The 26,208-nt window shown below is 41.9% G+C and overlaps 1 protein-coding gene across 3 annotated transcripts in view; it reads right to left on the minus strand.

The window, feature by feature from the left end:
• Ctnnd2 (catenin delta 2) overlaps positions 1-26,208 on the minus strand; it is a 727,532-nt gene that overhangs the window by 183,875 nt on the left and 517,449 nt on the right. For all 3 annotated transcript variants that reach the window (XM_057789656.1, XM_057789657.1, XM_057789658.1), the window contains 2 exons: positions 22,238-22,370; positions 1,060-1,273 (listed from right to left, as the gene is read on the minus strand). In XM_057789656.1, the coding sequence (XP_057645639.1) occupies positions 1,060-1,273; positions 22,238-22,370 (347 nt within the window). The remainder of the gene's footprint in view (positions 1-1,059; positions 1,274-22,237; positions 22,371-26,208) is intronic.

Here is a 26,208-nt window from a genome sequence, read left to right on the forward strand (position 1 = left end):
GCTCAAAACAAGAAAGGGATAGAACACCATTGGAGGAAAAAGACACAAGGAGATGTACTGAAACTGGGGGTCTGGACTCGGCCTTGTGTGCCTATTTATGACTCTGTGGCTTGAGCTATGTATTTCCTTAAATAAGTTTTTCACATGCCTCATCTGCGTAGATGAAGTGAAATTTTGGACCTGAGACAGAAGGTCAATGCGATGGTATTGTGGATAATTAAGAGATCTTTTGGGAGAGTTGCATTTGGAATTCATTTATCAAAGACTTGCTTGTGGGGGTACTGTAATGAACCAGATGCCAACATGACCTACAACAGCAGCAAGCATAACGAAGAAAAGGAAGCTTCAGAGCAATTTGGAATCCCATACTGGGGACACGCAGGTCATTAGAACTCCAACAAGTTAAGACCACACACTTACAGAGTGAAGAATGACAGTTAGCGGTTAACGTTTACTCTGTCCAATTATTCCAAGAAATGGATGGGCTGACTGCTTTCAACAGTCTCCCTGTTTGCACCCTCATTAATCTACAAGCTACCGTTCTTATAGTTCTGTGAATGTGGAAAGGCATTCAAGTTAACTTTCAAATAGTTCTTTAGTATTCGGTACTACAACCTTGGGACTTGAAGCAGGGGTATTTTACTCAATAAATTCACACTAGAAGCACAATATGCTCAGTATATTTATAAACCAGAACATGCGGCCGATTGCCAATAGCTTGAACGCCTCGTCTTTTTTATCAGGTATTCCTAATGTTACTTTAATGATGGCCTGTGGGTTCTGAAGATATTCAACTACTTCTAAAGCAATGAATGACAAGGACTGAAGTAAGATCACAGGATTTTGTTGATAGCTGCCTTTACTGGATTATTGAGTATGATCAACCTATGTGAGCTATCTTTGATGGTATTTTGCTCACTCATTGGAAATTGGAGAATGACCATGTTATCAGACCTGGGAGGCTCTGTGTTGTAATACTTGGTTCCTACATTTGCTACTGGGCTAGAAAACAAAACTCGCATCTTGAGACAAATAGATCCATTTCATGAGAAGCCTCACCTGTGACCAGCTCCCGGATCTCCAGGTCTGTGGTCTTGCGAAGCAGTCTCACCAGCGCTGGGATGCCACCACAGTTTTTCAGGGCGATCTTGTTGTCATCGTTAGCCTTCCCATACACCAAGTTCCTCAGAGCCCCACAGGCACTACGGTGGACTTCCGTCATCCGGTGATCCAGCAGGTCCACCAGGAGCTGTATGCCTCCTTGTCTTCTTATCTGAAAGAGCAAGGGGAACAGCTTTGGCCTGGAGAGTCAAGTTCCACTGTCTGAGCCCAAGAATTGTTTTCCTCAGAAAACCCACCACCAACAACTGCCCGGACTGAATTAGGCTTAGGAAGGGGAAAGAGAACATCCTAGGCAGCCACCTAATATGCGACCCATAAGGAGCGGAATGTACCGCTTTTGAATGACAGAATCTTGGAAATATGATTTTAACTTCATAATGGGTGCCTCAGACATTTCTTTAAAGAAAACAATAATGTCACATGCTCATGGAGTTAGAATGATTACGGTTTGTGACATCTTACTGAAATTTACCACTGTCTTCAAGGGCAGCAGCTGATACAGAAAACACTGAAAGTAGTCTACTCAACATAAGAAGGAGAAGACCTCAAACACGGGAAAGCTGAAATAACAGATCCAAGGGTTTTTTTCTCAGAAGCTTTGGGGGATGAAGAAGGTCACTTTGAGTGCGAGGCACAGCATGGGTGGCCCCGGAAGGCACATCTTTGATTAACAATGGTGAAGAGTACATTATGCTTCTGTGTTCTATTTGTTAAAAAGAAATGGTTATCTAGAGATGAACGCAACAAATGCTTCATGATACGTGTTCCAGATTTATGTTCTTTGTGCTGCCTGTTAACACTGGGGGCGATTTAAATATTTAAATCCAAAAGAGAACAAAGTAGCTCATTAATACACAGGCTCTTTCTTGGCATGGCCATCAGCAAAACCACATCTGAACTCTGCTGTGTTTATGGGGACAATCACCTGATTCACTTGTGAATGCTGCTTTGTCCTTCTTTAGACTGCAGTGTTAGTAGGGATGAAGGACTGACACCTCTGAGATTTAATTTTCATATTCCAGAAAACGTATCCATCCCAGAAATGTGCTAGGACACATGCTGTATCCTGCCACTCTCTCAATGGTGCTCAGCAGCAAGCTTCACGCTGCAACCTGGGCATGCCTACTCCCCCTCCAGCATCCCACCGTTCCATAGGACTACAGTCTTTATTTGCTTCACCAATACGTTTTCATCCCAAGTGCAATGCCATGCTCATGGTAAATGTTCACCGCATAAGAAATGAATGAATGAGGAGAATTAATTAATATATAACTTGCACCTTAAGGTTCTACAGATTTACTAAAGTATTGCTTTTCAAAATTGAGCAATATGCCCTGCAAAGGAAAGAGGGGGGAAAGGCCTTTTGTGAATAGTCCAGGAGGCGGTATGCAGGAATCTCAAGGGGGCATTTCCCACACCAGCTTACAAACAGAAGGAGGGAAGGAAGGCTTCGTGCACACCGGGTGGAACACTGATGACTCATTAGGAGCCTACGAGAAGTGTTTTCACTCATGCACACAATGCAAACAGAAAAAGAAGAAAGCCTCGCCGTGCTCACAGAACCCCACTTCTTTCATCCAGAAAGCATGATGTAGCATTTCGTGTATTGTGCCTCCCATGGGAAAAGCACCAGAGAAGACAGAGGGGAGGACTCCTAGGGCACAGCACTGCTGAGTGAATGCGGAGTTCTCTTCTGTGCACTGTGCACAGCCTGCAGGGGGTAAGGATGCCTGGGGAAGTCATCTGAAAGGACTGTTGAATTGATTTAAGAAACAAAACAAAACAAAACAATGGAACCGGAAACAATGTCCCTCCCTCACAATTTTACCCCGGGGCTTATCTGGCAGCATTCAGAACTGTGTGTGTGTGTGTGTGTGTGTGTGTGTGTGATGAACTGAGCATGTCTGCACTGCAGCCCCAGCCACTTCATCACCTCAACTCAGAGGGGTGCTCCATGTGTACACAAAGCCTAGAAGGAAAGCCCCCTTTTTCCTCTGTGTGTGTTTGCATATGTGTTCTGTGCTTTATAATTCTATGAATTCTAATAATGAAGCCATGGAGAGAGAAAAAATAAATCTCACCAGATAGTGAACCTATCAGGCATAGATATTAAAAGTGGGAGGAAGTCAATAAGTTACTTTTTAATTTTGTAAATATGTTTAATTTGTGATAATATAATTCACATTTATGCAATTTAGTGGAGTAATATGCAGAAACAGTTCTGGAATCTGAATGGTAGGTCTTTGCTTGCATGTGTATATGTGTGCCCATGCATGAGAAGATTAGAGGATGAGGTTGGGTGTCTTACTCAATTGCTTTTCCTGTGATGGTCTGAATGAAAAAGGCCCCATAGACTCATAAGGAGTGGCATTATTGAGGTGTGGCCTTGCAGGAATAGGTGTGGCTTTGTTAGAATAAGTGTGTCACCGGCAGCAGGCTTTTAGAAGCTCAAGCCAGTGCCAATGGCTCACACACTCTTCCTGCTGCCTGCCAATCGAGATGTATAACTCTCAGCTACTTCTTCAGTACTGTGTCTGCCTACATGTCCCCATGCTTCCCACGATGACAATAATGAACTAAACCTCTGAATTGTAAGCCACCCCCAATTACTGTTTTATTTTATAAGAGTTGCCTTGGTCATGATATCTCTTCACAGCAATAGAAACCTCAACTAAAACAATTCCTGCTCTCTACATTAGATCTTGAGAGAGGATCTCTTACTGAATATAGAATTCATGGAGCCCCAGGGGCTCTCTGACTCCACCTGCCCACTGTTGGCATCACATACGCAAACCACTACGTCTCCAGGCTTTTATGCGGGTGCTAGGGATCTGAACTCAAGTCCTCTGGCTTGCATAGCACACTTTACTGACTGCAGTATCTCCCCAACTCTTTCTGCACGAGTCTTTGAAAGTCAAATCTTAAAAGACTTTAGTTTTTATGGATTATTAAAACACAACTCTATAGTAGCTAATATGCAATGTTTTATATACTACAACAATAAAATAAAATCCAGGTGAAGGCTATCACCTCAGCTGTAAGCGAGTAGATAATTATTATGCATTAAAGAGTGATAGATGGCATGTCCAAGGTGGCTTCTTTTTGGAGCAGTTTGTATACATTTCAGATTCCTTTCTGTCTTCTCCTGCCTCCATTTCCTTTTTAGCATTGAATAACATCCTGCTTCTGGATATACTATTGTGAATTTATCTGCTCCTCTATTAGACAGGTTGTGGCTTTCAAGTTTTAAAAATTATGTGCCAATCCACCTAAACATTTGCTTAATTTTGTATGTACTTTTGTTTTGGATTCCTCTCGATAAATACAAGAGTGTGATTGTTGAATCTTATGAAAATAATCAGTTTGGTAAAAGCAGCTGGACACCCTAGCAAAGCAGCTGCTGTACCACTCTGTATGGCCCCCACAACCTCCTGTTGCTCCATGACCGTGCGGCAGCTAATGTTCTCAGTGCCTGGATTCTCAGCACTGCTAAGTGTGCAGTCGAATGGCCCTGCGTTTTCCCTCTCCTAAGATCTCCTGAATAAATCAGATTTATTTGCACTAATGCATGTGGTTAAATAAAATCAAGAGGAAATGCAGATGGGACGATCACAGCTCGTTTGAGTTAACTACATTCCGGAACCTGACAAAATCAGAAAATGATCACAAAGGATTTTTATTCCTTCTTATCCCAGATAGCCAGCCTTAACTTGTTTAATATTACATAGCTCTTTGACATTTGGCTCACTTATTCAATAGTTTCTATGTGGATATACTTATTTCTCTACCTAGTTAGGATCTAGATGGGACCCAGTCTATCAAGAACTAAGAAGATACAGGCTGATGGCCTCCACCTTCAGTGATGAAGTATGAGTTTGTTAACCGAAGCAAAACTGTCTGTCCTGTTGGGTTGTTGACAGACAAGATATTCGTTTCTTTGCTCTTTCTTTTTCCTTCATTTTTAAAAAAGTATTTCAGGATGGTCTTAAACTTCAGACCTTTCTGCTTCTGAATACTGGGCTTGTGAAATAAAATCAGTGAAGCAACAGATGCTTCTATAGAACCTGAATTAACACAAGTCCACGTGCGTACCTCCAAATAACAAACAGGTATACTCCAGAGGGGACACAGTGTGTTCCAGTTACACAGTGGAAGACATTTTGAAGAGTTTGAGAGAGAATCTCCATTTGCTCTTTTTCTCCCTCCGGTTATGTGAAACAATTCGCTCCCTCTGCTTAATAGTTCAATCAAGATGAGTTATATTTGTTTTTAAATTATATATCTGAGACACAGCACAGCATCAAGATTCCCTGGAATTCAAATTGTGGCTCCTCTGTACCTTTTTAGACAGTTAATGTCTATAAATATGGACAATATAAGGGTACTTCATAGGGTTGGTTGTTCTCAGGACTAAACAAGATTTAAAATATTGTTTTCTTGACGTCATCCATCATTCCTGTCTCTTACAGTCTTTTCCATCTGCTCTGCCATGCTGCCCCCTGAGCCTCTGAAGGATGGTTTGTGATACAGATGTTCCATTTGGACTAAGTATGCTTCGAGCTCCTATTCTCGTCCCATTGACCAATTCTAGGTCTCTGTGTTAATAACTATCTGCTGTGATCAGAATATTTTTTGATGAGGTTTGAGAGATGGTACTAATCCATGGTTATAGTGATACGTTACCGTGAAGGCAGACATTAGACCTGAACAAATTCAAGCAGGACAAAATTCTGGCCCATGCCAGGGAGGTTGAAATGAAGTTTCACTCTAGCTGAGGATCTACTGCAATCATTTCTTCTTTAAAGATGTGACTCTGCTCAGTCAGATCACCATGGTCTAGGCAACAGCCTCATACCCAAGAGTATCAGAGCAGCACAGATCATACTGGATGAGTTTTTAAATTATTATTTTTAAAAAGAAGAGACTCAAAGTGAAGTGAACAGAAGTAGGAGACGCTGGCAAAGGGGTGAAACAAAACATACCCCGGGCAATGCGTGGATCAGGAGAATTGGTGAAGGGGTGAAATGAAACATGCCCCTCCCCTGCAATACTGAAGCAGGCACGGGCAGCCCAGTTATACTGGGTTTCAAGGTCTGAGTTGATGAGGATGACTGACAAGGTCTCTTCCTCAAAGAACAGGCTCCACCAAGATACGAACTTGGATCACTGAATTCAGAGTCCAGAGCATTAACTGCTACACCATGTGAAGGGGTAATACCATTAAACTATCTAAGATGCTAAACTCTCAAAGAAATAATAAAAATATTTACAAAAAGATTGTTTGTTAAGAAACTTGAACTGTACACCAACTTGTTAAAGGATATTATTATTAAACTTATTAGCTGGCCAATATGTAAATTAATTTACTGAAAGAATAACATAAATATAGTAGCGAAGAAAAGAAGGAATGCAGTTTCTAGCTGTACCTTTATAAAGTGGTTTTAGTGGAAATTAAAAATATTATATAATACAATCAGAATCCCATCTGGAATGTTATAAATGGAATCAGTAGGGGCTTTATTATTCTAATCAACTGTATTGATTTACTGGCTATTTAAGAAGTAATTTTATATACACAAATACTGTCCAGTAAGAGTTTTCCTAGCTATATTGTCAATATAAGAAAAATTAATTAATTTATATTTTAAAAGGGAGTGCAATGCTTGCTTTTCTTTTCATGGTAAGTTAGCAGATTTTCTTAAAGGCCTTTAAACGATTTTGAGCAATCTTAGTTCTCTATATATTTCAGAAATAAAATTCCTTTTAATTCCAAGAACTTGGATTATGCAAAAATACTCAGATTCTGAATCTCAAGGTGCTATAATTTTTTAAATGAAATATAAACTAAAGAGAACACTTCAATTAAAAGAGTAACTTTCAGTAAGTAGAAGAGAAAACAAAACCATAGCAACTGATGCCTCAATAAGAATTTAAATGGGCCAGATGGTCCTCTCTTACACAGACTTCCCCAGGCACTACTTCCGAACCTTGGTGGAGGATGTGCAGGGCTTTGACTTTCATCTCCACCTGCATCTTGCATGAAATTACTTGGATTTGCAGTGTGTATTTCTTCTCTGTCTACTCAGGGAATTGTTAGGGCGCAAATGAGACAGTGCAGAGGGATGCTTGAGCAGGGCACAAGCCTACAGATGCATTAATATTTGTGAGTTCTTTCTTCTTGCCACATAAGTATCAACTCTAAAGTTCCCATAATTCATAAACTCTTTGCTTCCCCGCATAGGTATCTATCTACACAGACTCTGACACCACCAACATATCTTTCCTTGGCTGGCACTGGCACCAGAAAAGACCATCCACAGGCAGCTCCCAGAACATGTGACAGAAAAATACCTTGGTAAAGAGACTTTGACATTTTTTGATGCGGGAAGACTTTCTGTTGCTTTTTATTGGTTAATGAATAAAGAAGCTGCTTTGGCCTGTGTTAGGGCAGAATAGAGCTAGGTGGGAAAACTAAACTGAATGCTGGGAGAAAGTAGGTGGAGTCAGTGGGATGCCATGTAGCTGCCAGAGGAAGAAGATGTGAGCTGCCCGCTGGAACCTTGCCTGTAGGCCACAGCCTTGTGGTGATGCACAGATTGATAGAGATGGGTTAATTTAAGATATAAGAGTTAGCAAGCAATACACTTAAGTGATTGGCTAAGCAGTGACTTAAACAATATTGTTTTTGTGTAATTATTTCAGGACTAGGCAGCTGGGAAAGAAAGAGCAGCCTCTGCCTACAATTTTTAATCATTTCTAATTACCTTTCACTTAAGTGAAGTAGCTGTGATTATAGTAAATATTAGTAAAGTTTTCTGTCTATAACTGGTTAAAGAAAACCATTTGTCACAGGAGCCTCTGAAATGATCTATTTTACTGCTATATTAACTTCAAGGTCATAGAACCTCAGGGTCCAATCATTTGTAGAGATAAAAGAAGAGGGGAGAATCCTTTATTTTGGATGGAGTATGAATCCCTATCTTCTACACAGTGACACATTTATATAAGCTACTTAAAAAACACAAAAATACCTGCAACACCACAAAGAAATCCATCTTCCCTCCACTGCAAGGCTCTGCCTACAATTCTCCTCTTGCTAACAATGACCACAATGAAGGTTTCTGGCCAGTTACACTGTGTAAGAACAAGGTAAGGAGAGGCGTGAGTGTGCGAGCAGTTGGTTACCTGCCAAAGAAACAAGCACAGACACTAAGTGCAACTCAAGCCATCTTCCTGAGGGCTGGGGTCTCATGTCCTCCATATCGTCCTTGGTGATCAGAATTACTGAACCCCAAAGATACCTTAGCTTTCTTTACTGTCTAATGCAGTCATGGAAGGGATTTTAAAAAATACAAGAACATAAAAATGCCTTCAGAGATGAACAAGGAATCCTGAACAATGGACACAAATAATAATATAAGTAACTTATTTCCAAAAACCCCTACTTGTTTGCAGACACAAGAATTGCTCCAGCGTTTGGGACCCAGGACTCTAGAAGTGTGAACAAGACTGCGACACAACCTACGAGGGCCTCCATGCTGAGGAGAGGTGACATCCTCATCTGTTTACCTCCTTTGCTCCCTCCCTCCTTCCTGTCTCTCAGTGCCAACATGGGCTGGACTGAGCGGGTTCGAGTTCATGAAAAATTCAAAGATACAAGCGTCAACTCCGAACAGACGCTCTTTAGATGCCGATCTTAAGAGAACAAGTTAGACTTCTCCTTCGAGTTTAAACACTTACCCCCTTAGACTACCAATTACTAACATTCTTTCATTTCTTCATTGTGAAAATATATACTTTCACGAGATTATGTATAGAGAACTGAAACTCACATGTGGCTTAGCATGTAGCAGAGTTCTATGTATGCACTAGTGTAAATTTTGAAGATCCAAATTCCAAAAGGTTTAGATACAACCTAATTATCTGAGTCACATCAGAATATAGGAAGCTCCCAGATATTCTCTCCAAGCCTTTATTTTTGTAAAGATGAGGCCACTACTCATTTGCTTCATCCTCCTGTCTAGCCTTAGGGGAGGGTTAGATGGCCAAGACTTTCCACTTAAGGAGGTAACATGCCTAGATAGGAGTCAGAGACAAAGAAGCTAGAAAAGAGGCAAGTATGATGAGTGGAGAGGAAAAACTAGGGGTAGCTCCACCCGGGAGAGATCAGCAGTCACGTGGTCACCATTTTGCAGATTTACCTTACAGATGATCAGGTGAATTGTATGTACACTTCCCGTACCCAGGAAGTAAGAACCAAACAAATGACAGAACCAGAAGAGAGGGTGTGGGTGCCAGGACCAGCAGACTGCTTGAGGTCTGGTGATGAGGGGCATTGGGATGAGCAAGGAGGTCAGGGCCTGGGCTCAGGGATGGAGAGAAAGAAGGGTGGCTGTAGTATGACGTGGTACCACACTGCAGGGCTGGCTCTAGGGGCTTTGATCATCACTGGGGTACTGCGTTTATTCTGAGCAAACATGAAGTTTGCTCTAAAATACTTCTTACAAACTAATAAATATGCCTAAGGATATAGACTGGGTACCAGGCAAAGCCATAAAGACTAACCCAGTGGGAGAAACTCAGCACCTTCCATATGATTGACAGGAAGATGACTTGCACAGTGTCAAAATCCAGATCTGCGTGGTAGATAGGGCCATAAGCATGATGCCTGAGTCAAAGGAAGGAATCATGGCTTGACTGTGATTTTTCAGCTTTTTCACTTTTAATAAACAAGCATGCTGTCGATAATCATCTCAGCCATAATTTGCTTGATTGACAGATGGCAAAGCACTTATGAGAGACACAGCCCCCCATTTAAATTTCATTGTGTTAACATAAAAGCATACATTTAAAAAATTACTATTCCCTTATTCATGCAAAATGGAAAATTGGCATTTTTAGGCCACAGTTATCACAGATGATAAATAGGAAAGAAAACACAACATATCCCACTGGAAGAGCAATGGTGAGTGCTGGTAGAAATTCTCATCACATTTATTTTATTTTAAAATTACATGTCTTTTTTTTTAAAGTGCCACTTCAAGTAAGATTTTTCACTAAAATTCCTGAAATTGTATAGAATCAAAAATAGGCTTTATTATATGAATTACATGATTGAAAGGGTCTTCTTGTTATACATTTATATTTTCCCTTTTTGTACGCAGTTATGAAGCGTCTTACACATTCCAAAAACCCACTCTTTTTCTGACTGTTGTTGTAGAACTAACCAATATCCAGGGGACCAGATTATGGCTGAGAAAGAATATTTATTAAATGCTGGTTCTGGTCTAGCAGATCTCACAGTAAGGTAGAGGCTGCACTGTAAAGTCCACGGAAGGTTTCCAGACAGGCAAGCAGTGTGCAAACAAATGCTCAGGATACAGCAGTGACACATTTGATTGTTTTACATTAATTTTTGTGTGCTTATGTGAGTGTGTGTATATGTGTTTGTGAATGTGAATGTGTGTGTTTATGTGAGTGTTTTTATGTAAATGTGTGTATGTGAGTTTGTATATGTATGTGCTTACATGAGTGTCTGTGTGTATTTATGTGAGCTTGTGTGTCTTTATGTGTGTGTTCCATGAGTATATATGTATTCATGTGAGTGTGTGTATATGTGTTTACATGAGTGTGTGTTGGTGTGGGAGGGCCTTCTGTCTATGTGTTGCCTTTATTAGTTAATAAATAAAGAAACTGCCTTAGCCTATTGATAGGGCAGAACTTAGGTAGACAGGGAAAACTAGAGTGAATGCTGGGAGAAGGAAGGCAGAGGGAGAGAGAGACACTATGAAGCCACAGGAGACAGACACTGGTCGGAACTGTAGCTGGTAAGCCAATGCGACGTGGTGATGCACAGACTAATGGAGTTGGGTTAAATTAAGATGTAAAGTTAGCCAATAAGAAGTTAGAGCTAATGGGACAAGCAGTGATTTAATTAATACAATTTCTGTGTGGTTTTTTTTGGTTCTGGGCAGCTGGGAGATGAACAAGCGGCCTCCTCCTACAGTTTGTGTTTGTGTGAGCATGTGTGTGTTTACATGAGTGTGTGTGTATGTGGGTGTGTATATATATGCTTATGTGAGTGTATGAATGTGTTTATGTGTGTGTTCACATGAGTGTGTGTTTACGTGTGTGTTTACCATGAGGGTGTGTTTTTACTTGTGTTTCTGTGAGTGTGTACATGTATTTCTGTGGGTGTGTGAGTTTGTGCTTTGTGAGTGTATGAGTGTTTATGTGAATGTGTGTTTACAGGAATGTGTGTATTTACATGAGTTGTGCATTTTTACATGAGTGTGTATGTTTACATGAATGTATGTGTTTACATGAGTGTATGAGTGTATGTGTTTACATGAGTGTATGTGTTTGCATGAGTGTCTGTTTATGTGTGTTTCTGTGAGTGTGTGCATGTTTATATGAGTGGTTGTGTGTGTTTACATGAGTGTGTGTTTACATGAGTGTGTGTGTTTACGTATATGTTTATGTGAGTGTGTACTTATGTGAGTGTGTTTTTATGTGAGTGTGTGAGTGTGTATGTCAGTGTGTGAGTGCACACGGGCTCCCGCATAAGCATGAAAATCAGAAGACAGACTGCAGGTGTCAGCCATCCCTATCTCCATGTCAGTTCTGAGGGCTGAACTTGAGCCTCCAGGTTGCCAGAAAGAACTTATACCTACTGAGCCATATTGCCAGTCCTGAGGGTCACACATTTTTGGGCGGGGTCCACAGGTGTCAGTTTTTGGGAGAGGGTCTGGTATTAGTGTTAGGTGACAGTATGTTTTCCTCATCTTCTAATTTCTTCAACTGTTGATATGTCACCAGGGATACTTTGGTTTCTTTGTGGAGTAGAATTTAATATTCTTAGAAATTTTAAAGGAAAAACATAACCAAACTGAATTGCATGATTACAGCAAGCACCTCTGGCCAGCAGCCCTGGGTCCCTGAAGTCTGTGGGATCACTGAGTGACTTCAAGAATAGAGAGCAGGCATGTGATCAAACCGGACTCTCTGAATGTGGTTGACAATGAGGGCTGACTGAGGGGGAGAGAGAGAGAGAGAGAGACAGAGAGAGAGAGACAGAGAGAGAGAGACAGAGAGAGAGAGAGAGACAGAGAGAGAGAGACAGAGACAGGGAGAGAGAGACAGAGAGAGACAGAGACAGGGAGAGAGAGACAGAGAGAGACAGAGACAGAGAGAGAGAGAGAGTGCTTGAATGTCCCTGTAGGCTCTGATGTTCAGATGTCTAAATACTTGACTCCCAGTTGGTGGTACTGTTTGGGTATGTTTAGGAGCTACGGCCTTGCTGGAGGAGGTGTATCACTGGGGTGGGTTTTAATGTTTTAAAAAGCATATGCTATTTCCAGCTCACTCTCTGATTCCTGCTTGAGGTTCAAGATGCGAGCTCTTGCTTATTCCAGCTACTATGACTGCCACCTGCTGCCACGATTCCCTGCCATGATAGACTCTCATCCCTAGGAAACCATAAGCCCAAATAAGATCTTTCTTTGGTAAGTTGCTTTAGCAATGGAACCTTATCACAGCAATAGAAAAGTAACTAACAGACGCCCACATATGCACATGCACACACACACACAATTTTAAAAGAAAGACCTCTGCTTCCTCACAAAAACGAGTCACTCATTTATTTTGCTGCAATTAAAGATATCTAACACTAATATTCTTTGTTCTTTTAACTCATTACTTGCAGGGCCAAAGGTCCTGCCTGAGGCCTGCAACTCCCGAATAGATAATGTAGCCACCGAGGCTGAGAACAATTATTTCTCTACATCAATAACTTCAGTTCAAAGACTTTCACTGGAGCTTGCCAGATTAAATGTCACCAACCTACTTTATAAGTACTTAAAACTCAGATTTTACTCTGCATTCAGACTTCATGTCTTGACATACGCAGCTTCTCAAGAACTCAAAATCTTCAAAATGTTTGAATCCTGTGTTTAAACTATCAAGTTACTTTCTTTAGTGATTTTCTAATTATGCATTTAAAGAAACATAGTCTATATAAATGACTGTTTTTACTTCTTCAAGAATTGTCCTGTGAGTTCTGTTTTTACTTCTTCAAGAATTGTCCTGTGAGTTCTGCGTGCTGGCGGATGGCAGGTACTGGGTCCACACTATCTTTTTAACTGGCTGGTAGACCCTGAGGATACATAGCAAAGCAGGATGGTGCCAAGGGATGCTTTGGTTTGAGTTTTAAATTATGGAGATACAATCATTACAGTTGTTTTACTTAAACACATGCAATCAGATGTGTCAGTCACTGCTAAGAACCCTCCACATACCACATTCGAAGGTCATCACCCCAGGGTCTGGTTGTGCCCACTCTACCCTGCCTTCTGGCCGCCATCATCTCCCATCGACTACATTGGGCTTCTGTTGCTCTGGACATCTGGACATGCTCCACGAAGGTTACAGAATGGCTTCTTTCCATCACAATGGCATCTGACCAGCCTGAGTAGTTACTGAAATGCCCATTTCACCTGGCACCTCTTCCCTCTGCCTTAGGGTTTCCTCCCCTTCTCTGGGTCTCATTATACTTTGCACTTATTTTTTGATTGTTTTATGCATATCTACGAACTTCTGCTCCCACCCAAAAACTGTAGGATATAAGCACTGTGAGGAGGACAGAGATATTACCTGAAGCCTTCAAATCAGCTCTTCAAGGTCCAGGGTACTACCTGGCACTGAGCAGACATACCATACTCTATTGAAGAATGAAGCTTTAAGCCTAGATTTGGAAACTTTATAATCATCCTGTTTTGTCACTCCACCCTTTTGAAGAAGCCCATATACCAAGAAAAAGTTTGTTTTTTTTTTAAATAAAAATTTCAGTGCCTAAGAAGCTATTTCAGAGTTCTAGAATATTATACAACACCGAATAGGCAGACAGGAGCTCAGGTAAACACTTTGCATATGTAGAAAGTGTTTTTATTTGAACTTCATTTGTGAAGCAACAGGAATTTTTCCACAAGCGAATGCCACCACTGTGCTCCAGTGCTATGTGCACCTGCATCTTGTTTATAGAGGCTGATGCTGAATATATTAGCTAATTATAGATATGCAGATATCTTGTTTGCTCTAATATAAAAACATATAAAATCACATGAAATAGGTCTCACTCAGGTCTGTAGATGAATGCCCAATTTCTGTGAGGTGTGCCTGGGTTATAAAGTAAAGAGGCAGACAAAAGTCAGAACAATAAGGGAGATTATTCATAACGTGAAGTCTTCCCATCCTGCTGTCATTCTTCTGGGTGGAAGGCAGAATTCAAATATTAAAATAGAAAATTTGAATTGCAGAACAAATTATCATCTATTGATTCATTTCTTAGGATGTTCACTGCAGAAAAACTCTAGAGCCAGGGAAACTGGCAGAGGGAAGAAAACATCAGTTCTGTTTTTTTTTTTTTTTTTTTTTTTTCTGAGAGATAATATTATAACCTGCAAGGGGGACGGGCTAATGTAGACACTCAGGGGTAGAAAATGGCAAGACTGGATGTGAAGATCCAGGACACTGTGATTGTCCACTCAAGCAGCTGAAAGGGGATTTTTCATAAAAGCAGTTGGGGTGTATGATCAATGCAGATACGTTGAAGACCATAGAATCATCATGGAGAAAAGGACTGATGTCCATAACCTAGTCAGGGAGTCCAGAACCTTATCTGAGGGAAGGCGACTCCACAGAGCAAGGCAACAGGAATTTTTCTTTATTTTTACTTTCCCAGGGCTCTTATTGAGAGAAACATTTCTTTATTCTAACAGGCTGCAGTATTAAGAACAAGACATGCACCTACAAGACATGCATGGTCTAATTCCTGGTGTCTGTGACTATGTTACTTGACAATGTTGAATCCAGGTTACAAGTGGAATGAAGTGGTTGATCAGCTGACCTCAAAAAGAAGGCTTCTATTAGATTGCTTTGACAGTCCCAACAGAATCTCAACATTCTGTCTACTATGATAGAGGAAGATAAAAGGCTTTGAATCAGGGAGATGACAGTATGGAGGAAGATCCAACTAGAAATCGCTGGCTTGGAAGACTGAAGAGGCTGTGAACCAATGAAAACCAGCAGGAGGTAGAAAAGAACAAAAGGAAAAAAAGAAGGCAAATCGCTTCTCCCAAGACAATTCTGAAAAGCAACACAGACCTCCTTGTCAGGCAGTGGGTTTCAGTCCACAGAGGCCAATTTTGGATGTCTGTGCTCCAGAGCTTTAAGATGACGACTTTATTTAAAATGAAGCAGTTGGATTTGTGGTCATCTGTTACAGCAGCAGCAGGAAGCTGATACTCAGGGCTGCGGCTGAGGCCCGGGTTATGCTCTCAGGAGTGTGTGTGTGTGTGGGGGGGGGAATCAGCCTTCAGTAGATAACAAAGCGGCTGCTTTTATCTGCACACCTGTGGACAGCGGGAGGCTGCTGTGCCCTCTTGTTCTGATCTTCAAATTCCTATCTCCACTGTAGTAACCTATACATCATCGTCCCGAGCGCCAGCTACTGGGACTCTCTGGGCAGCTAGATGAAGTAATCTGCAAATGACATGGCTGAACTTAGGTCTGGGAGAATCAAGACAAATGATTACCTGCTCTGCTGGAGGAAGCACCAAGGTCAAGGAGTTCACTGCTTGATTTATGGCCACACCATTGACCAGTGCCCAGCGCTGATGACTCTGGTCTTTGTTTTTGTTTGTTTTTCATTATCTTCCTCCCTCATGACTCTTTTGATCTTTTCCCCCATTTCTTTATTTCTTGTGTCTAATAGACCTTAATATCCCCAATATGTGCTACAGTCTCTCTGCAATCCAAGGAGCTCTATCAATTGCTGACACTTCTTTGCTTCTAACCTCTTCTTTCTCCCATAACCTTGTGAGACTCCACTTGAGGAATCCTGAAATTTTAGGGCAGTCCTAGATCCCTAGATCCTCGTGCCAACCCTCCATTTGGTCTAGAAACACAAGACAAGGCACCAGCTAAGAAGTGAAATCCTCAGGAAGCTGGGCCTCCTATAAACACCGTGGCTCTTCCATCCCTCCACCCCACCTTTTCCCAGTGGGATTTCTGTCTTTTGCTATGTTCTACAAATGTGGTCATGAAGCCACTGTAGAGACTATCAAGATATAGTTCTATCAAGAATTGTGTCCTTTTCAAATTAGGCTTGGTATTAATGAACTCATTTTTGTCATGGGTATGATAATTGTTCATGTCTGTATGCCGTGTCCTCTGGGACTGTGAGAAGTACCTATTTGGTGCACCGCATCAGTCACCTAAAAGTGTCATGCTCGAATCTGAGGTTTCTATGACAGCCAGAAGACAGGCCTCTGAGAAAAACCTCCAAGCCGAGATGAGCCTGACTGACTGAGGGATGCTCTGACTGGCTCAGGCCCAGGACGGATAGAACACTGACAGGAGGAGGAGGTGGCAATGGGAGGTGGAGGGGCTCCAGGGCAGGCGATGAAGGAATGCATGTGATGGGGGTCAGGGCGGGGGAAGCATGTGATGGAGGCCAGGGGGGAGCACTCCAGGCCTCCTCCCTTTAAATAGAAAAGATTCTTAATAAGGAGCTCCTGTAGTCTCTACAAGTCTCTGTCTCTGCTCCCTTCTCCACATTCCAAAGGGTCATAATTTTTACTTCCTCCCTCATCCATCATGCCTCAGTGGAACCATATTTATCTTCTTTATTTCTAATTCTGCCGCAGCCTGTTAGCAATATTGCCAACCTATTATCTCGTCCACTGAGGGTGAGTCACGCTTCATTCCCTTTGAGGTCCCATAACGGGTGCTCCACCTCCTCCATCACCCTTCACGTGTGAAGGACCAGGCTTTCGGAAAATCTTTTAAAAATGTATTGGCCATCATCGTCACTCATTCTATATTAGTTCTGGCAGCACTGTGCTCACAGTGGACGGCACATCATTTTCCTCCTGTGTCGGCAATGCCATGATCTTCGCAAGCTTTCCTCTTTCCATAGAGTTAACCATGGACCCGACTATGGACCGAAGCACATTTTCAGCTTGTTCCTCCTCCTGTCTCGACTGTAGCTGATGTGATCTAATGGGATCAGGAATATCCTTGGAAACAGGTCCCAGAGCCCTCTTTGTTAATATCTACCTCCTGGTTCTGCATCCTCTAGCTGAGAGCAGCAGGCCTCGGGAGACGGACAGGTGAAGAGGGTGTCCACACACACTGGTTTCACATTAAACTACTACAAATTCTTCCAGGAGACATCTGCTCTTCGCTGCCAGCACAGTGGTCTCCTTGTCACATGAATACAGAGCCCCCAGGCCACTTCAATCTGGTTGTCTAGGACTCAGAGAAGCAAAAACAGTTTCCTGGAGGTCTCAGAGCCAGAGTTGTACAACAAGCAGAGTTCAAGAGCTGGTTCCGGCACCCTTTTGATAAGAGCAACTGCATTCTACTTCCTGATGCCTAGCAACCAAGTACAGGCTCTGTGCCAAAGGAAGGAGGGACAACTTCCAGAGAAGGGATCATTCGAAGGCAATTGAGTAAAAAGCTAGATAGAGCCTCCCTTGAACACATGAGGTAGAAAGAATCAGAGGTGAAATAAGCTCAGGAAATACTTCACATACAGTAGACAGGAATGAGTCCCAATCTCTTTAACATCTGAAATGTTTTAAATTCGCCTGAGTAAAACAAAATTATGGAGGAAGGAACATTTATATATAAAGATCCATTTCTGGGTTCCAGTTAAATGAAGACACTTCCATATTTGAAAAAATTATTATAAATGATACAAACTGGGTATCATGTGCACACACGCACACACACAAAAACACACAGCTGGGAGTGGTGACAGACATCGATAATCTTTTACAATCTCAGCACTCAGAAGGCTAAGGATGAAAATCAAGGCTAGCTTGGGCTGCATGGTGAGCCCTTGTCTGAAAAGAAAGAAAAAGAAGTTCCATAGATAGATATAAATAAACCCAGAGCTGCAGGCTAACTCTCAGACCTCCTCCACCAGCTTTAAGTGAGTGCACTGTAGATAGTATTATTCTGGCAACCTCTGATTTTTGGATTTTTTTTTCCTTCTTTAACTTGGGCTACCCATCACCGTAGAATTCAGGCAACTTCCCCAACTGAACTTTAAGTTCTTATTCCAAGCACTTTGGAGCTGTACTCTGCCCTCCCACGAGTGTGATCCCTGAATGACAATGTGCTGCTTACATATGCTTGCCTGGTGGGTGTGGATTCCTTAACCTACATATCAGTAACATTTGAATCTCTCTTTTAATATAAACCCAGATGTTGAGGCATCTTTCTCTCCACTAGAATTACCTTTCTGGGACATCAACACCATGCTTTAGGGAATGACAACATTGGGAAGGGCTGTTTAGGGGGAGGCAACTATAACCTGGATTGCTTTTCTGGTGCAATTTTCCTTATCTTTAAAGGGCATAAGGTTAGTAATAGATTCTGATAGCCACGCTAATTTTTCTTATAAGGAGCAATCAGGTCAAGACTCTAAATTAAGTCTTCATTTCTGGTAGATTCAGGCCATCTGTCAAATTTTCCCACATGTGGGGGTTATGGCACACACATAAAGGAAGCATGGAGTATGTGTTTGACAAGCCTCACACACGACATTGCCAGTCAGAATGCAGACCCTCTTCCCACCCTCTCTGCATCCTCTGCTCTCTTCTAGTGTTCCTTCAGCTGCCTTCCTTGTGAGCGTGCCTTAGACTCTGAAGGAGCTGCGTGTGACCCCGGCTTCTTACCCCACCTTTGGGTGCTTGCTGATCTTCAAAGCATACACACTGAAATGTGCTACCCTGGATCAGGCCACCCGGTAGACACAAAGTTCACTTTAGTCGCTGGACACTGTCAGGCTGATGCTCCTCAGCTTGGCTGCACTGCAGGGAGCTGCATGGATGCTCACATTCAACTCTATTAGCCTATTAGCTCTGGAGAAAAACGGCAAAGGGCTGGCTTTCGTTTGTTGATGTTTAGGAAGTGAGTCCAAGACTTTGTACCTGTAAGTTCTGGCACCATTTTGAACAAAACTGATTTTTTCCCCCTTCATTACAAGAAAACTGTACAAAGCACCATGATAAGGAATGAGGGAGCTATGATTTATGGCCCTCCGTGTAGAGGAGATTTAATTCTGCCTTCTGCTCAATGGCCTATCCATTGTGTGAGCAGAGTCAATACCAATAATGAAATGTAGACTGAAGGGCTAAATCAATTCAATAAAATGCAATAGAGAGGCTAGAGGACTGAGTAAATTTGGAAAGGCTAGTGCCTGCCAGATTAGTATTTGGACAACAGGTAATTACAAAAATCAATATCTGTATATGAAAACATGACAGGCAGCCATCCATCACAAAGCGGGAGCAATTACTAACAGTCTGGACTCTAAGTAAGGATGAGAGGACAAAACAAGTCCACGCAGAATTTTATCAGACTTTATATGTTTGTGTGTGTACATGTTCATATACAGACGTCTAACTCCCCATATGATCACAGGAAGTGGGGAGACATGTTCCACGTCATGTTTTCATCTCAGTGTCGTCATGGTCTCATCCCTACATGACCCCAGTCTTCCTTGTCACCCCAGTCACCATGAAGAGCCAGAGCTGAGGATGGGGGCACCAGTGAGGAGGAAGAATTCCACTGATAACATTAACTGTCCTTCATGTTCTGGCTGTTAGAGGGACTTCAAACAATGGTAGGTGATACAGGCAGCCCAATGACACTCACAGCAAAAGAAAGAATTATATGTGCAAGTGTGTGCACACACACACATGACATGCTCACACTTCCACATACTTACACTCACACTGACATATACAGACACACACAAAGAACATGCATACTTACATATACATGGGCATATACACACAGACAAACTCATACCTACATATGCTCACAAGCACACTGGCATATAACATACACATGTGCCCGTTGACACATACACACAAGTTCTCACATTCAGATGTGTACATTCATAAGTTACAAATGTAAATTAATAATTGTGGATAAAGTATTCCATTCACTAATCAAGTCCTTCAATCCCACAGAGACATCACCAATACAGTTTCAGCACCACTAGGTTTTCCATACACGTTTCTGCTATTGTATTTTTTTTTCTTTTAAAATTTCTTTACATTAAAACTTAATTACAACGTTTCCCTGCTTCCCATTATTTCACTATTTTAGAGATAAGCAAAGAGGTTCCAGAGGACAATAGCTTCCGTTCCAGATGACAGGCTTGGCTGCTGGCATGGGAAGCATCTTCAATCAGATTTGATGGATACATTGGTTCCCCTTCACTGCACAGCCCCTGTCCCCCGCAGGGTACAGACGGTAACTCTGATATAGCTACAAGTAAGTCTGAGATCTGTTGCCGGGCTGCATGGCAGCCAAGAGGCCTCAAGGCCAGTCCACAGAGCATGTGTACAGAGCTAGTTAGAGAAGTGAGTTCTGACTGCCTTGGGTCATGGAGGCTGTGCAGCCTGACTGGATGGCTTCCTTTTCTCATGTTTGACTTCTGAAAGCTTAAAAGCTGTCACTTTCCTTTTCCTCTTCTGTCCCTCATCCAAACAACATGATAGAAAGCTCACATTCCCCCCTTTGACATCAGGAGATTCAAACCAGAGGAGGCCCAGTCTGTGGGTAAGAGCCTACTACCCAACCATTCACAGGGCTGAACCCGGGTCCTTTCCAAATTCTCGGAAGCCACATCTGGACTATATGAGAGCTCTTCTATTCATCCCTGAGAGTCTTGTCATGTGAACAACAAGCCTCACTGTGTGTTCTTGGGGTGTGACTCACAGAAACTCAGTCCACACAGGACTGGTATGCCAAGTGCTCCTGCATCAACGTTTTGCCAATGAAAAAGGAAGAAACTTTCATGACCTTGGGAGAAACTCAAAAGGTCTCCTCTTAGAATATTTTCAGTATTTTGTATCCCAGTTTGCCCTTCACTGTACATGATGACTGGACCTAGAGTGTCAAAGCAGGGATCCTAAGATGGTGTCTGTAGAACCTTAATGTGACTTAGGTCATCTTAACAGTAGGTCCATTTTCACATTTAAAATTTACCGTTGCTTAGTTAGCATTTAAGGTCAGATAATTGTACACTGTGTGGCTGCCAGGTGCATCACAGGATGCTCTGTGGCATTGCTGCTCTCTGCCCACGGGGTACCAGTTCCACTCCCACATCCCCTCCAGTTATGGCAGTTTAAAATGTCTCCAGACACCAAATCACGGCTTTTTGAGAACTACAAAGAAATGTGGGTTTTTTGATGATAGGCATGAACCAACTTCTTAAAGGAAAATCACGTATCCAGACGTAAACAAGCTAAGATGCAGGATAAAGGGCAATGCCATCCTCATGTCTTTTCCTTCCCCTATTAAACCAATTTGGATGCATGCTCAAAGTTGCTTACACGCTATGGAGACAACTCATTACAGTTTATAAAAATCTTTTTAAAAACTTGATTACTCAGCTCCTTGCATGCAAATGCTTGTCCTTTATCTGAAAAAAGAATGTGGGTTAGCTACAGTGACCGTGGTAATTTTCTAGAAATAAAACACACTACAATGTAATACATACCTGAGGGTATTCCAGAAGCATGAGGCATTTTAACAACCATTTATGTGATGGACACAGACAACAGGCTCTTTAATGGATCACATATATCCATATTATATCCACTGTTGCTCCTGTAAATGGCTCAGAGCATTGGGTTCCATGGCAAAGCCTACAGTGCTCATGCTACTAACAAGTTCTCAAAGACAGACAGCCCATCATGAATCCTGACAATGATTTGAGGAGATAACAATTGATGTCTTGAGAGACAGATTATTCACAAAAACAAAATTAGGAAAAGAAAGGCAAGTCATAGCAGCATGAGGCACTGAAGACTCAGCTTCCTTAAGACAGGCAGGCAGGCCTGGTTTCGTTCTCATCCTCAGGGTCTAAACATACATGTGCGACTGATGACAAGTGCTATGTCTCAGTCTCAAGGATGAATCTACAAGTCAACGGTCTAATTTTTCTGCATCTCTGTCTGACATGACTCTGAATATCCCTAAGTACTTATGAACCAAACACCGTTCACCTGATGATGGGAGGAGCACGTACCTCTGCTTTAATTTTATTGTCTCCAAAACAGAGGTGTTGCAAGTAAGCTGCGGCATTGGACTGAACGGAAGGGAACTGATGCTGCAACATCTGTATCACTTCAGGCAGCTCCGGGTCTCTCCATCCAAACTCCCTGTATGAAAGGAAGAAGGAGAGTATGAGGAATAAAGCCCAGCACATGCAATGCTCTTCCAACACTGATTCAATGTGCTTAGCAGTCAAGGCAACAATGTCTGAACTGTCTTCTTCATGCACGGACTGGTCCAGTGCAGAGAGGACTTCTGAAAAGACCTAGGGTACCAGCTTTTCCTCATCCACATATGTATACATTCATACTCCATGAAGATTACCTACATGTGACTGAATATCTCCACTAAATAGTTACAGAAGATGAAGAAGAGATAACTTATACCACCCTCCCCTTTTTCTAGTTGGGCTTACATGGATAAAGGACATATCATTTTAATAAATAATTTCAAAACCTGGCATATAGCATTTTCTTACATCCTCAGATGAGAAGAACAATGGGTACAATCTAATATGCCACAAGACCAAGTGAGCATACTAATATTGCTATTTTACTATTACTATTTTCAAAGCCTTTTAAGAGACAAAACGAAACAGAGAGAGTAGACCCTTTCATGTTTATTTGAGGTTAGAAGTAGAGTAGCATGATGACTTTAAAAAGGGAAATTATTTATGTGAAGAGCTTTTCAATGCATGCTCGCAAATTTTGTGTCCTGTCTTCCTTTCTGTGTCCTCTTCTTAAGAAGAAGGAAAAAAAAATCAGTCCAAGAAGCTGATTCTTTATTTACTTTCAGGATATAGGCTCCAAAATATTTACTTCTATACTAAAACTCATTTTTGTGTTGTTCCCAAGAATATTATTCTATGAAGTTTCTCAGTTCTCTCAGGTAGACCACGTGGCCAGGGGGGTGAACTCCGTGGGTCCTCAGGCAGACCACATGGCCAATAGGGTGAACTCTGTGGGTCCTCAGGCAGACTGCATGGCCAATAGGGTGAACTCTGTGGGTCCTCAGGCGAACCGCATGACCAATAGGGTGAACTCTGTGGGTTCTATTCTTAGAAATCAGAGAGCTGATTTTTTAAAACAGAGAAATAAAAAGCAACCTCTGAGACCAGAGATAAAAACCTGACCTCAGAAGCTGCAATGGGAAGTATTAATCTGAAAGATGGGCTGGAGGAGAAATGGGGTACCTTTGCAGCCCCCCCTCCTCCTGGAGGAGTGACTCAGAAGCATCCGTCTACTGCTGCAGGTCAAAGCTGTTGCCTGAGCAGAGGAGCTGTGAAAAATGAGGCAGAGAAGGTAGAGACCGGGGTTAAAAGTTTCCTGGCAGATTCTAACCTGTCCTCTTTATCTCTCCTTTATTACGACTGGGAGAACTGACGAGCAAAGCCTGAAGCACGTTGGTGCTGAAGACAAATGGATAAGAAGGCTTCTGAAGATGGTTAGTTTTTATTGGGGAAGATAAACCACTTGATTTCATGTGGAGGAAGTCTTCAATACACATGCTGAAAAATTTCCCAAAAGATATAGAACACATATTTGCTGAAAATAGTTAAGCGATGCTGGCACCGAACCCTCCTCGCCTATGAGATCATAGAAGAAAATTACTGGTCAAAAAATTAAAAACCGGTTTTTCTCTTAATTTAATTTCCCTTTGTTGCATGATTCTAGATCACCTCTGTAATTAAAAAAAAACCCACTGTCCTCATAATAGTATCCCAGTAGAAATATATTTTTATGCAAAGGAAGCTCAAATCTACAGAGTACCTATAAATTAAACTTCCACGTAAAGTCACGGCATCTCTACGATGAATGTAGGTAAACTTACACTTTCAGAAGGCAATTGGTAAAGAACGCATTCCAGCCTATTTTATAAGCCAGATGGTAATTGCTTTATTAGCCAATGGCTTATAGGGTATACATCAAGAATATCTTTTGAGCAATACCTCCAGGAGGGAAGTCTTAGGAATCTTGACCATGACCATGTGTGTGTACATGGTCACACACACACACACACACACACACACACACACTCAGATGTGGCAGGAGAACATTCCAAACTGTTCATGGACAGGAGAAAGGAAGGTGGCGGCAGCCCCTCACTCCCCATCCACAGCCTGTTTTCTCACTTCCCACCTCAATGCTCTCCCAGACATTTCAGGGTGAATTTGACTGCCCTCCTTTGGTTCCGACCCTCCAAAAATCCCAGTCTCTCAGAAGAGAGGCTTGAAGAACCCCCATGACCTTCTATATACTGCTTGCTCTGTGCACCAATACGGTGGAGAGCACTGGCTGAGTAGATGCTCGCTAAGCCATGTGTTGGAGTGAGATAATGATTCCTACCTTCGTGTACTGGTGGGATGGTTAGCAATAATAGTTACAGCTGGCACCCAGTGTGGGCCCTCTAGAAATGTCAGGGATTCCATATAACTAGACGAAGGAGAGAAGAATGAGAAATAAGAACCATCTATAATTCCTAGAAGGTGAACTCGCAATTCTCATTTGTTACTGGGCTTTACCCTGGCGATGGTAATGGACTGGAGAATATGCAAATGTAACCTTTCCTCCACTAAAGCTTGTCACATAGACCAACAACATTGCCATACACCCTCCCCCATGTATGGGCTGTCTGCATTGCTAAGATGACAAGGCTCAGCACAGAACTAAAGAGCTAGCCGTTTTGAAATTTCTTACTCTGACATGCTGCCACCGAAATCAAAGAGTTGGTGGGCTGTCACAACACTTCATCACGTTCCCCAAGGAAAAGGACCCGAGGACACCCAGGGTTCTCACAATTCAGATTTCACCTTTAGCAGAGGTTCTTGTCAGAGTGAACACTCTCCCTTCTATTGCAGCATGACCAACTTCACTGGTGCCTGTCTGGACTAAGAAACCTCAACTGTGTGTGTGTTTATTTATGTGTATGTGTGCATGTGTGTGCACACACTCAGGCGTGTATGTGTGTATATGTAAGTGTGCAAGCACACATGTGTGCAAGTGTGTGGAAACAAGAAGTAGATATTAGGGACCTCCTAAACTGTATTTTTTTTTTTTTTGACAGTCTCTCACTGAACAATGCTTTGGGTAGGCTGCTTGGCCAATCACCTCACTGCCCATCTCAACCTCGAGCTCTGAGATTACTGGAGCTTGCTGAGGTGACCTCTCTCTCTCTCTCTCTCTCTCTCTCTCTCTCTCTCTCTCTCTCTCTCTCTCTCAAATGGAGTACTTGGAATCCAAATTCAGCCCCTCATACTTGTAGGGAAGACACTTTACCAACTAGACCATCTTTTAGGACTATGATCATTATAAACTTTTGAACTCTAAAAGTTTTAAAGACTGAACTAATTTGAATTTTTAGATACAAAGCCATGAGGTAGGCTGTTTTGCTCTTTACTTCACTTTATCTTGAAGAACTTGGGAGTGTTTCAGAGGTGATGAAATTAGAATGTAGGCAGAAGGCTTTCATTAATAATAAAAAGGAGATATTTCCATTTTCACTCACCAAAGTGAAGTTATCTGATGATACTCACATAAAAGAATTCATGTTTTCCTCTTTATTCTTGAGTACTATGCAATCCCAAACAAAAACCTGCCAAAAATCTGTTAATTATATTTTTTTTAAAAAATCTTTAATATAAATAGTACTAGAAATAGGATCATCTAGAAAGGAAGGGAATTGTTTTAATTTTGCAGAAAGAAGTGGCTTTCTTCAGACTGTACAGTTTTAGTAAAACAGATTCTCTCAGCCATATCACAAGCAAGCATTCTTTCTGCCATGACTCCTCAGTTCAGCCTCACGCCTGGGTGGCCACCTGCTCCACTAGCTCACCGGGGAAACAGCAACAGGAAATCACTTAATAATGCTATTATTTACTTCAACTACATATAGTTTAAAATCAACAGATTTCTGCTTCTAGTAAAGACCTAGATATTCCAAAAGACC

Source organism: Chionomys nivalis, chromosome 15 (assembly GCF_950005125.1).
Source record: "Chionomys nivalis chromosome 15, mChiNiv1.1, whole genome shotgun sequence".
NCBI classification, from domain to species: Eukaryota; Metazoa; Chordata; class Mammalia; order Rodentia; family Cricetidae; genus Chionomys; species Chionomys nivalis.